The sequence below is a fragment of the Heterostelium album genome (genome assembly GCF_000004825.1).
Source record: "Heterostelium album PN500 unplaced genomic scaffold PPL_contig13, whole genome shotgun sequence".
Classification (NCBI taxonomy): Eukaryota; Evosea; class Eumycetozoa; order Acytosteliales; family Acytosteliaceae; genus Heterostelium; species Heterostelium album.
The window spans coordinates 475,029-487,797 of record NW_008805090.1 but is presented as its reverse complement, the minus strand read 5'-3'; the positions used below and the strand labels follow the sequence as shown (position 1 = coordinate 487,797).

Below are 12,769 nucleotides of genomic sequence, written 5' to 3'. Positions count from 1 at the left end.
TACTACCATTACTTTTATTACCATTACATTAATTATTTCATTGTACTTTTTTTAATGTTATATTTATTTTTGAAACAAATTATATTTTAATAAAGACATTATATACTAATATTATATATATTGATTTATTTATTTATTTTTATTTATTTTTTATAGAATTTTGAATTTATAGTAATATAATATTATTTATTATTAAAAGTCTTTTATCTCCAGTAACCTTTATATTTATTTATTTAATTAATTAATATCATCTTTTTTGTTAGCAATACAGTATTCAACGCTAGCAGCATTATAATAATCAATCAACCAGTAAACTCAAATATTTAATATACCTAACTTATATAAACGCATTTTCAAATAAATTAATTATTTATAATATACAACCAACCATGTCAACTCATACACTTACACAAATCATCCCAATGAACGCTGATTCATTCTACGCCATTACAGAGACACCAGAATTCGATCAATTCCAAGTTCCATATATGGGTATTAACTCACTTGAATTGAAAGAAGAAAGAGATGAAGTAAGTTACAATTATTAATTTTCTATTATCCAAAACCAATAATTAACCAATTTTCTTATTTTTTCTCTCTATTAGGGCGATGTTATTTTCAGAAAAGTATGTGTAAAACCAAAGACAAGCGTACCAGCCATTCTTTTAAAGTTTTCAAGTGGTAAATCAGAGGTATCATACGAAGACACTCAACTTAAATCCAAAGTAAAGAGAGAAATTTTATTCAAGACAAACCCACCTCTTTTATCAGAAAATATTTTGTAAGTGTTTTAACAAAACTTATAAGTTTATATTATTTATTTTTAAAACAAATATTAATATTTAATTTGATAATTATAGTATTGAAGGTACTATTACTGTAGAACCATTAGATGATAACAACTGTCTCAAGGTACAAAAGATTAATTTCAGATTTACTGGACCACTCCAATGGTTCTCGTCAATGATTGAAGCCAACATTCTTTCAGAGTTGAAAAAGACAATGGAAACATTACCAAAGGTCGTTTTAGCATACAAGAAGCATCTCAGTGACAACAACATCCCATTGCCAGTATTTAAGCCAATCGCTCTCAACCCAGCTCCACAAAACTACAACCGTAACAACATTCCATCGCAACCAAAATCACCAATTCTTAATAACAAAGAACCGGTTGCTCAATATGTGTAATAAATTAGTTTTCCAAAAAAAAAAAAAACAAACCAACGAATTCATTCAAAATATTTTTCCATTTCTTTCACATGATCAATCAAATCAATCAAATCAATCAAATCAATTAAACCAATAATTTATTAGTTGTAAAATTAATTAAAATTAAAAATAAAGTTAAAGTTTTCACAAAACTATATCATGATATTCAAAGATTTTTATTGATTATTTATTTACACCAACCGCAATAAATAACGGATAAAATAATAATAATGTTTGATTTATTTAAAACTCTCTTAAGAATAGATAAAAAGAAGAATTCTTCTAGTAATGATGATGAAGTTGTTAATCAATATTCATCTTTACCTCATTTCATACAACAGAGAGTAGTAGCTTATGCATGTGGGAAGGACATTGGAGAGTTTCCATTTCGTTCCAAACTCCGATTGGCGTTGGTATCACATCATTGGTTTGGTTGGGTACAGTTGTATATTACAAAGTTTGTCAAACTTACTTATCAATTGCGCTACTTCTTGAAACATTTTAACAACAAGTATTGTGTCATCAAAGGACCGAGAGTTATCTATATGAATCAGGATCTGTTGGATCTGGGAGATTATGGCCCACTACTGAATACTGCACGTATGTTGGTAGTAGATGAAATCTCAGCAAAGACAACACCGCTACTCTTGAAACTCGACCAAGAGTGTAAATGTTTGAAAACTATTTTCTTTGCCGATGTAGATTACCGCCAGGTCTACCAATTGGCAACGCAACTCAAGACGAAAACGATTCAAATTCATACTGCCGAGACAAGTACCTCTTCGGTTTGTGCAATGCTTCCAACACCAGATGAGATCATTCCACCGAGTATTAGATATGAGTTGTTCGTCGAGCGATGGACAGACGAAACCTTCAAATCGAAAGTGCAAAACCCTAAGCTGTATCAACATGTTGTGGATCTATCGTTGTACGATCATGTTTTAGAGAAGGTAGACGATCCAAATTTGTTTTTGAATTTCGCGAATGTCAAAACGCTATTTCTCAAATGCAATAGCCAGCCAACTATCTATCCCAATATTAAAAGCTATCTAACAGCGATAGTAGGAGTTAAAGTTTTCAAGCTATACATCCACCACTTGAATAGCGACTGGCTCGATATCTTACCACTTCTCAAAGTCAGAAGATTGGAATTAACAATGGCGATATCATATCTTCAACCACCCAGTGGTGACAACAATAACGCTGTTGTTATTAATCCTGGTTTTAGTAATTCACATATCAAATATCTTTTGCTCAGTTTTACAAAGTGGAATCAAAATGGAAAACAGTGTTTGGAGTATTTCCTACGTGGAGATTTCTATAAACGTCAATTAAGGTGGTTTCATGTTAACGAATTCCAGTTCGACAGTGAAATGATATCATTGATGTCACAGACCGAATCGGTGGTCAATCTAAGGATTGAAACAACAATGTGGGATCAATCTGTAGATCTTTCTCCACTCTCGTGTATGAAATCGTTGAAAACTCTGGTATTAAGAGGGAGTACCAACATCGAAGCAACCAAGAATTTTATTGTACAGTTAGAGCGATCGATTGGTGAACATCAGATTAGCCACTTTTATTTCTCACTGCCAATAGGTGAAATCGAGAGAGCATCACTCAACTTCCATTGGATTGATGACATGGGTCCAACAATAAAGGAAATCAAGAATCATCAAAAAAAGTTGAAATTATTGATTAAAGATACTGTTCAATTCTCAAGTATCAATCTCCCAAGTTATAGTCTCAAACACTATGAGAATACTCATCAATTATGTTTTTCCTATGTAAAAAAATAAATAGAGGTAACCAAACAATGAAGATATTGAACAATTTTTGGTTCAAAAAATAAAATATTCAATCCTGATATAATTATCGATGGTTATAAAGTGCTTTTTTCCAAGAAATTGGATTAAAGTGATTATTGAAAAAAGTTTGAGTTTAATATTTTTTTAAATCTTGCTTGTCACGTTCATTACAAAATAAATAATAACTTTTAATTTCTTTATTCTCTAAAAATAACTTGAAAGTTTAATTTATTGATAGAACCTTCCTTTTTGTGAATTGATGATTCATTATGTCTAATCAATCAATTAATTATTATAAAAACAAATGAATTGTAAGGGTGGTCAAAAACTCCAACTTAATTTAACTTTTTGCTAAAAATGTAAAATATCTTTCGGTTTAGAGGATGAAAATAGGCTTTTAGCAAAGCAATCATAAAGTATTTAAATGAATTAAATTCATTTTAAATAAAAAAACTCCAATCAAACATGAATATATTTCTATTTATATTAATAGTTTTTATTATCTATGTTATCAAATCATTTGTAAGTTAAAAGAAAAGATCTTATTTTTATGTTTCTAATATTAATTCACATATCTATATTTATTTATTTTAATAGGTCGATAAAAATAGAAATTTTTCACACAATGATCCTATTGGCAACAAAATAGAATGGCCAATTCTAGGATCGATTCATAAAATAAGTAAATTACCACACAGAAAGCTGAATGATATGTCTATGACTTTAGGTGATGGTAGAATGTTTAGAATCTGGTTTGGCGATCGTTATACAATTGTTGTTAGTGATCCTGTTATTATAAAGTAAATATTACAATTACTTTTTAATATTGACATCTATTTTAAATTTTTACTAATTTAATATCTAATAATAGGGAGATATGGTCAAAGAATTTTATGAGTTTTACAAATAGATTTCATAATGAATCAGCTCGTATCTTAAGTGGAGACTACACCAATTTAGCAACTGCCGATTACCAACACTGGAAACCAATGAGAGCATTGGTATCTTCATCACTCACCAAAACAAAGGTTAGAACAATGAACACACTGATTGAGGATCAATCAAGATTCTTAATTGAATCGATGAAAGAATTCTCAAATTCAGGTCAAATTGTATGTACTTTAAATATTGAAGCAAAATATTTATTATTAACTCATACATTTACACTACCATATATTTTTAGTTCTATCCTGATAGATATTGTAAAAAGTATGCAATGAATGTTGTTTTGGGAACGGTCTTTTCAAAGACAATACCATATACTGAGGATGTACATGGCGGTATTGTAGATAGATTGGTTATGCCATTTCAATTCATTTTAAAGTCAATGGCACAAGGTATCATGTGTCATTTCATTAACATTCTAAAGCCAGTTCTATGGTATAATACATATCGTGTTGCAAGTGAAATTCAAAAGTGTAGAGAATACATAAAAACTATCTACGATGAACATCTTATTGATTTCGATGCTGAAAAGTAAGTTTATTATAATAACTAGCATGAATAATCAATGGTTTACTTACAGAAATGTCATCATATATTATAGTCCAAGAGATTTATTTGATATTGTAATTGCAGAGTGCAAAGATTCAGTTGATAGGATATTAAGAGTTTCACTTGACCTTCTTTTGGCTGGAAGTGATACAAGTGCATCAACTATCGAATGGTCTATGCTATACATGATCAATAATCCAGATATTCAAGAGAAAGTGACAAAAGAATTGAAACAATTGAATGTTACTGAAATCAATGTTTCACACAAACCAAACACACCATATACCAATGCCGTGATTAAAGAGGTGTTGAGAATAAGACCATTGGCACCAATGGGATTGAACAGATCAAACAATGAGGATATAGAAGTTTGTGGATATTTCATTCCAAAAGAGGTAGGATAGCTATCAATTGATTGTAAAATGATTATTAAATTCTTTTCTTTTTTTTACCAATTTAGACACATATGTTAATGAATATCTATTCGGTTCATCACAATCCAAAGTATTGGCCAAATCCAGAGCAATTCAATCCCGATAGATTCTTGGAGCCAGAGAATGTGAACAATCATGAAACTTGGATTCCATTTGGTGTTGGTCCAAGAAATTGTGTTGGTTTAAAGTAATTATTCTAATAAGTATTATTAATACAGAATTAGATACAGATATTAATATTAGTTTGTTAAAAAAATAGTTTGGCAATGGAGGAGATATATGTTGCATTTTCAAATATTTTATTAAACTTTAAATTGAAATCTTCAACTGGATCAACACTTGATGACATGGAGATATATGGATTAACTATTCGTCCTAAAATGTATGGAGTACTATTGGAATCAAGGAAACAATAGAACAAAATAAATTGTAGATAACATTAGTATTTATTTGTAAATAACACTTTATGAAAAAAAAAAAAAAAAAATTATAAGTTTTAAAAAAAAAAAAAAAAGAAAATTCGAATATTTAAAATTTTATCCATAGCCAAAGTTTGAAGAACTCTTTGAAGAGTTTGAAGAAAAAAAAGTAACAAAGAAATAATAATTGTGTACAATTGGTATTAAATAATTAAAAAAGGGGTTGATTATAATAGCTATTTTTCATGTTAGAGTTGGATATCAATTTTGTTGAATTGTTTTTATTTTTAAACACAATTTCTTTTTTTTTTTTTTTCGCAATGTGGGAATTTCCTTTGATTTTATTTATTATCTCATCAAAGATCAATAAAAATATTTGTAATTTGGAAATATTAAATAATAAGAAAAGTTATCTGTTCATTTTAGCAACCATTCTAAACCTGGTATTAAATATGTTTGTTTTTGAGTGATTGTATCTTTGAATAATCACAAAAAAAGTTGAAAAAAAAGATATTTATTTTGATGGGATTCAGAAATTTCATTTAAAGCATCATCATGATTGGTTACCAATTTAGAAAAAAATGTCGAATTCTAAAAAAAAATGGGGTAGTCCATTGGACAGATGAAATTGCACTTAATTTGACTGACGTATCAAAGTTGTTTAATAAACCTTCTTAAAGATATATTTAGTAAATCAAAAAACAACAATGAATATATTTATATTTATTTTATTTGTATTTTTATTATATGTTATAAAGTCATTTGTAAGTTTATAATTAAATTCAAAAAACACGAATCTTTTAATTAATTATTATTCAGATTGATAAGAATAAGAAATTCTCTAATAATGATCCAATTGGAAATAAAATTGAATGGCCAATTCTTGGATCGATTCATAAAATCAGTAAATTGCCACACAGAAAGCTGAATGATATGTCTATGACTTTAGGTGATGGTAGAATGTTTAGAGTTTGGTTAGGTGATCGTTATACAATTGTTGTTACTGATCCTGTTATTATAAAGTAATTATTATAAATACCTTCATCTTTTTATTTTTAATATATTCTTACTTATTTTCTATTAAAATTCTATTAATATTAGGGAGATATGGTCAAAGAATTTTATGAATTTTACTAATAGATACCATACTGATACTGCCAAGTTATTGAGTGGTAACTATACAAACTTGGCGACTTCTGACTATGAAACTTGGAAACCAATGAGAGCATTGGTATCTTCGTCATTCACCAAGACAAAGATCAGAACAATGACCACTCTTATCGAGAGTCAATCAAGACACCTCATAGAAACAATGAAAGAATTCCAAAGATCAAATCAAGTGGTAACTATCAATTCATAAATATTTAATTTACTAAAAGAAGAATTAATTCAGTATATTTAACACTTTAAAATATAATATCTATAGTTCTATCCAGAGAGATATTGTAAAAAGTTTGCAATGAATGTAGTTCTGGGAATTGCATTCTCTAAATCTATTCCTGATGAAGAAGATGTAAATGTTGGAATCATGGCACAGTTGATCGAACCTTTCAACATGATGCTAAAGGCAATGGGTCATGGATCAATAATTAATTTTGTAACAATTTTAAAACCACTGCTTTATGTAAAGAGTTATCTGGTATTGAGAGAGATCGAAAAGTGTAGAGCATACATCAAAACCATCTACGATGAACATCTTATTGATTTCGATGCTGAAAAGTAAGTTTATTATAAAACAACTAAATGAATAATCTATAGCGTTTACTAACAGAAAAGTCATCATATATTATAGTCCAAGAGATTTGTTTGATATTGTAATTGCAGAGTGTAAAGATTCAGTTGATAGAATTCTAAGAGTTTCAATTGATCTTCTGTTGGCTGGAAGTGATACAAGTGCATCCACTATAGAATGGTTTATGCTTTTCATGATTAATCACCCAGAGGTACAAGAGAAAGTTGCAAAAGAATTGAAAGAATTGAATACCAACGAGGTTAATTTGTCACACAAACCAAACGCACCATATACCAATGCCGTGATTAAAGAGGTGTTGAGAATAAGACCGACTGCACCAATGGGATTGAACAGATCAAATAATGAAGATACTGAAATCTGCGGTTATTTCATTCCAAAAGAGGTACGATATGATAACTATTAACTCAATAATATTAAACATTTCTTTATTTTACTAACATTTAATAATAATAATATTATTAGACACAATTATTAATGAATATCTATTCGGTTCATCACAATCCAAAGTATTGGCCAAATCCAGAGCAATTCAATCCCGATAGATTCTTGGAGCCAGAGAATGTGAACAATCATGAAACTTGGATTCCATTTGGTGTTGGTCCAAGAAATTGTGTTGGTTTAAAGTAATTATTCTAATAATTCTAAAATAATATTATAGATTTAACAACAGCTATTAACTAAATTAAAAATATATAGTTTGGCAATTGAAGAGATATTTGTTGCAACAACCAATATTATATTGAACTTTAAATTAAGTTCTGCAAGTGGTACTCCAATCAATGATGAAGAAATCTACGGTATTACAATCCACCCACACAAATACGGAATCATCTTGGAGCCAAGAAACCAATAGAACAAAATTGAATTAATTCAACATAAACAACAATTAATTGTTGATCATCTGTTTATATTGTATAATACTAAATAATAAATACTACCCATCATCTATATTAATATAACATGTAAACTTTAAATGATTAAAAATAAACAACAAATATATATTAATCGTCGTTTTTTTTTTTTTTAAAAACGAAAATTTATTTTTTTTAAGAATTTAATAGTTTAAATTTATCATTCTTCAGATCAGTCAGATTGTTGTAAAAATATTTATAGATATATATAAGATAGATATCTAGAATGTTAAATATATCTATTAATAATAATAATAATAATATTTTAAATTTATTCAAAAAAGTAATATATAGAAATGGATTAGCAACTACAACAGCAAATCAAACATTCTTGAAATCATCTAGTCATTGTTATAGCAATGATGTAACATGTCTGTTTAATAAGAGTAATAGTAATAATAGTGCTGGAGGATCAGTTGCATATTATCATAAATTTGTTCAGTCACAGAGTACAGGACGTAAGAGACATTCAGGTTACAAAATTAATGAACTTAAATCGGAATTATCATCATCAACATCATCATCATCGTCGTCGTCATCATCAAACAAAAGAAACAACAAACAACACTCATTGGAATCATTGAACAAGTTTGATCAAACACTCTCTGAACCCATATCAAACAAAGATGAAAACGGTAATACAATAGTAAAGAGTATTCTATACAATAATAAAACAGTAACAGGTCCATTCAATGAACTATCACCTAAATTTCAGTATGTACAAATATAATATTCACCTACCTATTATTCAATTAGTGACTAAATTTCCAATTAACTTTTACCTTTTTGTTATTAGATTACATGCACTGAATCAATTGGATGATGTCGATGAGATAATGGATTTTTATAAGGCGAATTGTAACAATAAAAAGTTGCTAGGGTTGATACCTTCAAAGTTTTACAATATGGTGATGGTTGCTTTGAAACGATTGATGGCCGGTCCAGAGTTGATAGAAGTTTTCAATCACTATAGAGACAACGCAGAGAGCACCGCCGACAAGGAGAGTCGAGCATATATATACAACACGCTGATGTCGTATTTCTGTGAGAAGCGCGACGTTGCCAAAGTAGAGGAACTCTTCCAATCGATGGAAGAACCAACGCGTCATTCCTACACAATCTTGATTATCACTTATATCAATGCGTCGATGGTCGACAAAGCACTGGAAGTACTGTCGCAGTCGCACCAGAAGCTGACTGTAGACGCATCGGCCTACAACGAACTGCTGCGTCGTCTCGCCGAGAATCACCAGTTCCAGATGTGCGATGCCATCATCGGTGAGATGCGTCGTCAGGGCATTGAGTTGGACGCCATCAGCTACACTACGCTCATCCCGAGATTCGCGGTCGCCACCAACGGACACTCGCTGGACAACCTGCTAAAGCTGCTGATGGAGTCGGAGAATGTCGAAATGGATACGCTGCTATTCTCCTCGATCATCAGTGGATTGGCGAAAGCGAAACATGAGAATCGCTCCGCCGAGTGTATCCGTCTGTTCGAGTCGATGCCCAACGCCAAGGAGCTGATGAACTCGACCGTCTTCTACAACATGCTCAGCTGCTACCCGCCAGAGAGAACCATCTCGTTCTGGAGTGAGGTGGCACGTGATCGTCCAGAGCTCGTAACTCAGCAGGCGGTTGTCCGCTTCGCCAAGATCCTCCTGCAAGTGCCAGACTCGAGCGCCAAGATCATGGATTTGTTCAACTTTTCCAAAGCCAAGTTCCAGTCGGTCTTTGAAAAGGATCCCTATTTCTATAATATTCTGATTCTCTCGATGCTCAAAGAGGAGAAGATCGCCGAGGCATGGGCAATCTTCCAGTTCCTCACTCGTCAGAAACAAGCCAACTCTGAGACCTACTATCCCATAGTCAAGTATCTCTGTAAGCGAGCATCGACACCCTCCGCCTATAACAGCTGTCGTGAGATATTGAACTCCTCCTACTTCCAACTCATTAAAATCGATCAACTTCCATTCTGGCGAAGTATATTCCAACATCTCATCGACGAAAATGACTACACCAATTTAGTATCGACCATCGAACTTTTCAAGAGTTGCACTACCAATCATTTATCACCACATTTCGCTCAACTTTATCCATATCTAAGTTCAAAAGATCCAAAAACAGCTGATTATTTATTAAATAAATAAAATTAAATAATTTAAAATTAAATCAATCAAAATGTTGTGTTTGACTTTTCAATTAATTATATAATCAAATATAATAAAACAATATTTATATATTTTTTATTTCAAATAATAAATGTGTTGGACAATGTTGTTGATAAACATATAAAAATTAAAAATACAACACACATTGTATGTCGAATAAAAACCTATGTATTTTTATTCTATGGATTTAGTAGTGGTGGACTTACATCAGATTTATCACCTTTTTTGTTGCAAAACACACCAATCAATCAATCACCACTAATCAATTAACTCTTCAAGTTGAATAAATCAATAGATTAATTAAGAAAATAAATTAATACAATGTATATAATAAACAACATCATCATGATTACCCTCACATTGACTATTATCATCACCAAATAAATATTACTATTACAAAACACAAACAATATAATAAATAATATATATTTAAATTATTCTTAGTTTTATTTATTACAAAGTCTTTATTTAGCTATAGACATTTAATAATAATGAATAATATTTATAGTACACATTGTGAATTCCATAATGGAAGATTGGAAATGATTTGCTACTGTTGCAATGAATTACTTTGTTCTCAATGTTCACCAAGTCACAATAGACATCAATTCGACCATATTAACAATATTAAAAAGTCGATTAAACCATTTGGGTTGACTGACCTTTCATGTTGTAGTGTTGGTAGTAGTTGCAGTGGTAGTAGTATGTCACTTAACAACAACAATAGTGATGGTCATTCAAATCACTCCTCTGACAACAATAACAACCCGGTTAACATGAGAATCGATCAAATATGGAGTACCATTAATGAATTAAAAGATTCATACAAATCGTTGGAAGCGACCGAAGATTCTATTGGCAAGTCGTTTGCTGAGCTCCATGATATCCTCAAGCATAGAGAACACCAACTGAAACAATCGGTAATCTCTGAGAAACACAAGGTGTCCGATAGCATTGATAAGCTAGTCAATGAATTGAAACAGATCAATGTCATTGTCAATAATATACATGGTAGAGAGTTTGTTGATGCCACATCATCTTCCCACCAGAACCACCACCACCATCACCATCTCAAACGACTATCAGTATCCTCTGCCACCTCTTGTTTTGAACAATTCGATTTGGACGAAGAGGAAGAAGTAGAAGAACTCGAAGCAAAGAGTCACCATCGCCATTTCATTGGAAACATCATTGAATCAATCAATGAATCAAAGAATATCGATGATTTCGTCAATAGTAATACACATTCTTTGTTCTCCAATGTATGCTGTTTGCCATCCAACACCCACGAACAAAACCTCCAAACTCTACAGTCAATCCAAAAGTATTTCCATGATTACAGCAACAATAACCAAGGAAATGTTACCTACGAGTCATATCTTTGTAAGAAACACTTTGGTGTCGCTATTGTCAACAGAGATTTCATCGAAGATTTCAAATTGAATCTTGGCAAATCCATCTACCTTGAACCAAAGACCATTGAACACAATATTGTTTTAAAGAGGAATGAACCACCAAATCCAACCTCTTTCAAAGCTATTTCTCAACAACAACAACAACAGCAACAACAACCATCTCAATCCAGTCAACCTGTAGTCGAGTCAAATCAGCCTGTTCAACAATCATTGATATTGGCTTCCGATGGTCAAAAGGTTGTATCTCTCATCGATGTCTCGAACCGAGACAATATCATCATTGAGAAGATGAACTTCCAATACAATTCACTTTCTATTCCACATTCGATGGTTGCTGTTGGCGAGTATGTCTATATGTTTGGTTGTTTCATCGAGAATGAGTTTATCAACAAATACTATCGATTCTCTTTGAAATCGAAATCAATAGATTTCCAAGATAATCTTTGTTTGAAAAACAAAGCCAATTTACTATCGGTGTGTTACGACGGACTCGACCATCTCTACTTAGTCAACAATCCACTGGAGATTATTAAATTCAATATAAAGACACAGCGATTCTCTCATTTGTTCGATCATGATACTCAGACATTTTACGGTGCCATTGCATGCTTCTACTACAATTATCATTTGTACATTTTGGCAAATAACAAAAAGATTATTTACAAGATCAGTCCAATCAGTAGACAACTGTGCGAACACATCAAGTTGGACAATTCTTCAAAGATTGGATCGTGCTGTGCCGACGATAATGGAAATATCTACGTTACTTATATTGGAACCTCTATCATCAGATTCGTAAGAATTAACTTGGATTCAAAAGAAATAACTAGATGCACCACTATCAAATTTGTTTTCAAGAACTATCTTAAGATGCTATTCAATAGAGTAAGCGATAATGAAAGTTATATCTATTTAATTGGTGGTAAAGAATATGGAAATCATTTATATTCAATCGAGAATGATTCATGGTGTAAATTGGATTGGAACGATGAGAATGATCGTTGTTATTATGGATCTACTATTATTAATTCATTTAAATAAATAAATAAATCTTTTTAAAATCACATAGCAAAAGTGTCTAACTCAAAAATCGGCCGATATTATCTGACCAATACTGGTTAGAAGTCCGGTCAACAATATGCAACTGCAGTTTTT

General features: G+C 31.1%; 5 protein-coding genes across 5 annotated transcripts; all 5 read left to right on the top strand.

The window, feature by feature from the left end:
• Positions 1 to 389: 389 nt before the first annotated feature.
• PPL_05983 (uncharacterized protein) lies at positions 390 to 1,330 on the top strand (the record flags this gene model as incomplete). Its single annotated transcript, XM_020576852.1, has 4 exons — positions 390 to 530; positions 606 to 781; positions 861 to 1,184; positions 1,315 to 1,330. 4 exons carry the CDS (start codon positions 390 to 392, stop codon positions 1,328 to 1,330), a joined length of 657 nt encoding a protein of 218 aa, XP_020433264.1.
• Positions 1,331 to 1,439: 109 nt separating this feature from the next.
• On the top strand, positions 1,440 to 5,361 carry CYP519D1 (cytochrome P450; the record flags this gene model as incomplete). The annotated part of the gene is made up of 7 exons (XM_020576851.1): positions 1,440 to 2,996; positions 3,615 to 3,817; positions 3,889 to 4,129; positions 4,201 to 4,493; positions 4,564 to 4,906; positions 4,972 to 5,132; positions 5,205 to 5,361. The coding sequence occupies 7 exons, from the start codon at positions 1,440 to 1,442 to the stop codon at positions 5,359 to 5,361; spliced, it is 2,955 nt and encodes a 984-aa protein (XP_020433263.1).
• A 710-nt stretch (positions 5,362 to 6,071) lies between these two features.
• Positions 6,072 to 9,310, top strand: GP138_ps1 (cytochrome P450; the record flags this gene model as incomplete). Its single annotated transcript, XM_020576850.1, has 9 exons — positions 6,072 to 6,128; positions 6,184 to 6,386; positions 6,466 to 6,706; positions 6,791 to 7,083; positions 7,157 to 7,499; positions 7,580 to 7,740; positions 7,814 to 7,914; positions 8,313 to 8,742; positions 9,100 to 9,310. The coding sequence occupies 9 exons, from the start codon at positions 6,072 to 6,074 to the stop codon at positions 9,308 to 9,310; spliced, it is 2,040 nt and encodes a 679-aa protein (XP_020433262.1).
• A 130-nt stretch (positions 9,311 to 9,440) lies between these two features.
• PPL_05980 (uncharacterized protein) lies at positions 9,441 to 10,178 on the top strand (the record flags this gene model as incomplete). The annotated part of the gene is made up of 2 exons (XM_020576849.1): positions 9,441 to 9,650; positions 9,750 to 10,178. 2 exons carry the CDS (start codon positions 9,441 to 9,443, stop codon positions 10,176 to 10,178), a joined length of 639 nt encoding a protein of 212 aa, XP_020433261.1.
• Positions 10,179 to 10,690: 512 nt separating this feature from the next.
• PPL_05979 (uncharacterized protein) lies at positions 10,691 to 12,655 on the top strand (the record flags this gene model as incomplete). Its single annotated transcript, XM_020576848.1, has 1 exon — positions 10,691 to 12,655. The coding sequence occupies one exon, from the start codon at positions 10,691 to 10,693 to the stop codon at positions 12,653 to 12,655; it is 1,965 nt and encodes a 654-aa protein (XP_020433260.1).
• Positions 12,656 to 12,769: the final 114 nt, after the last annotated feature.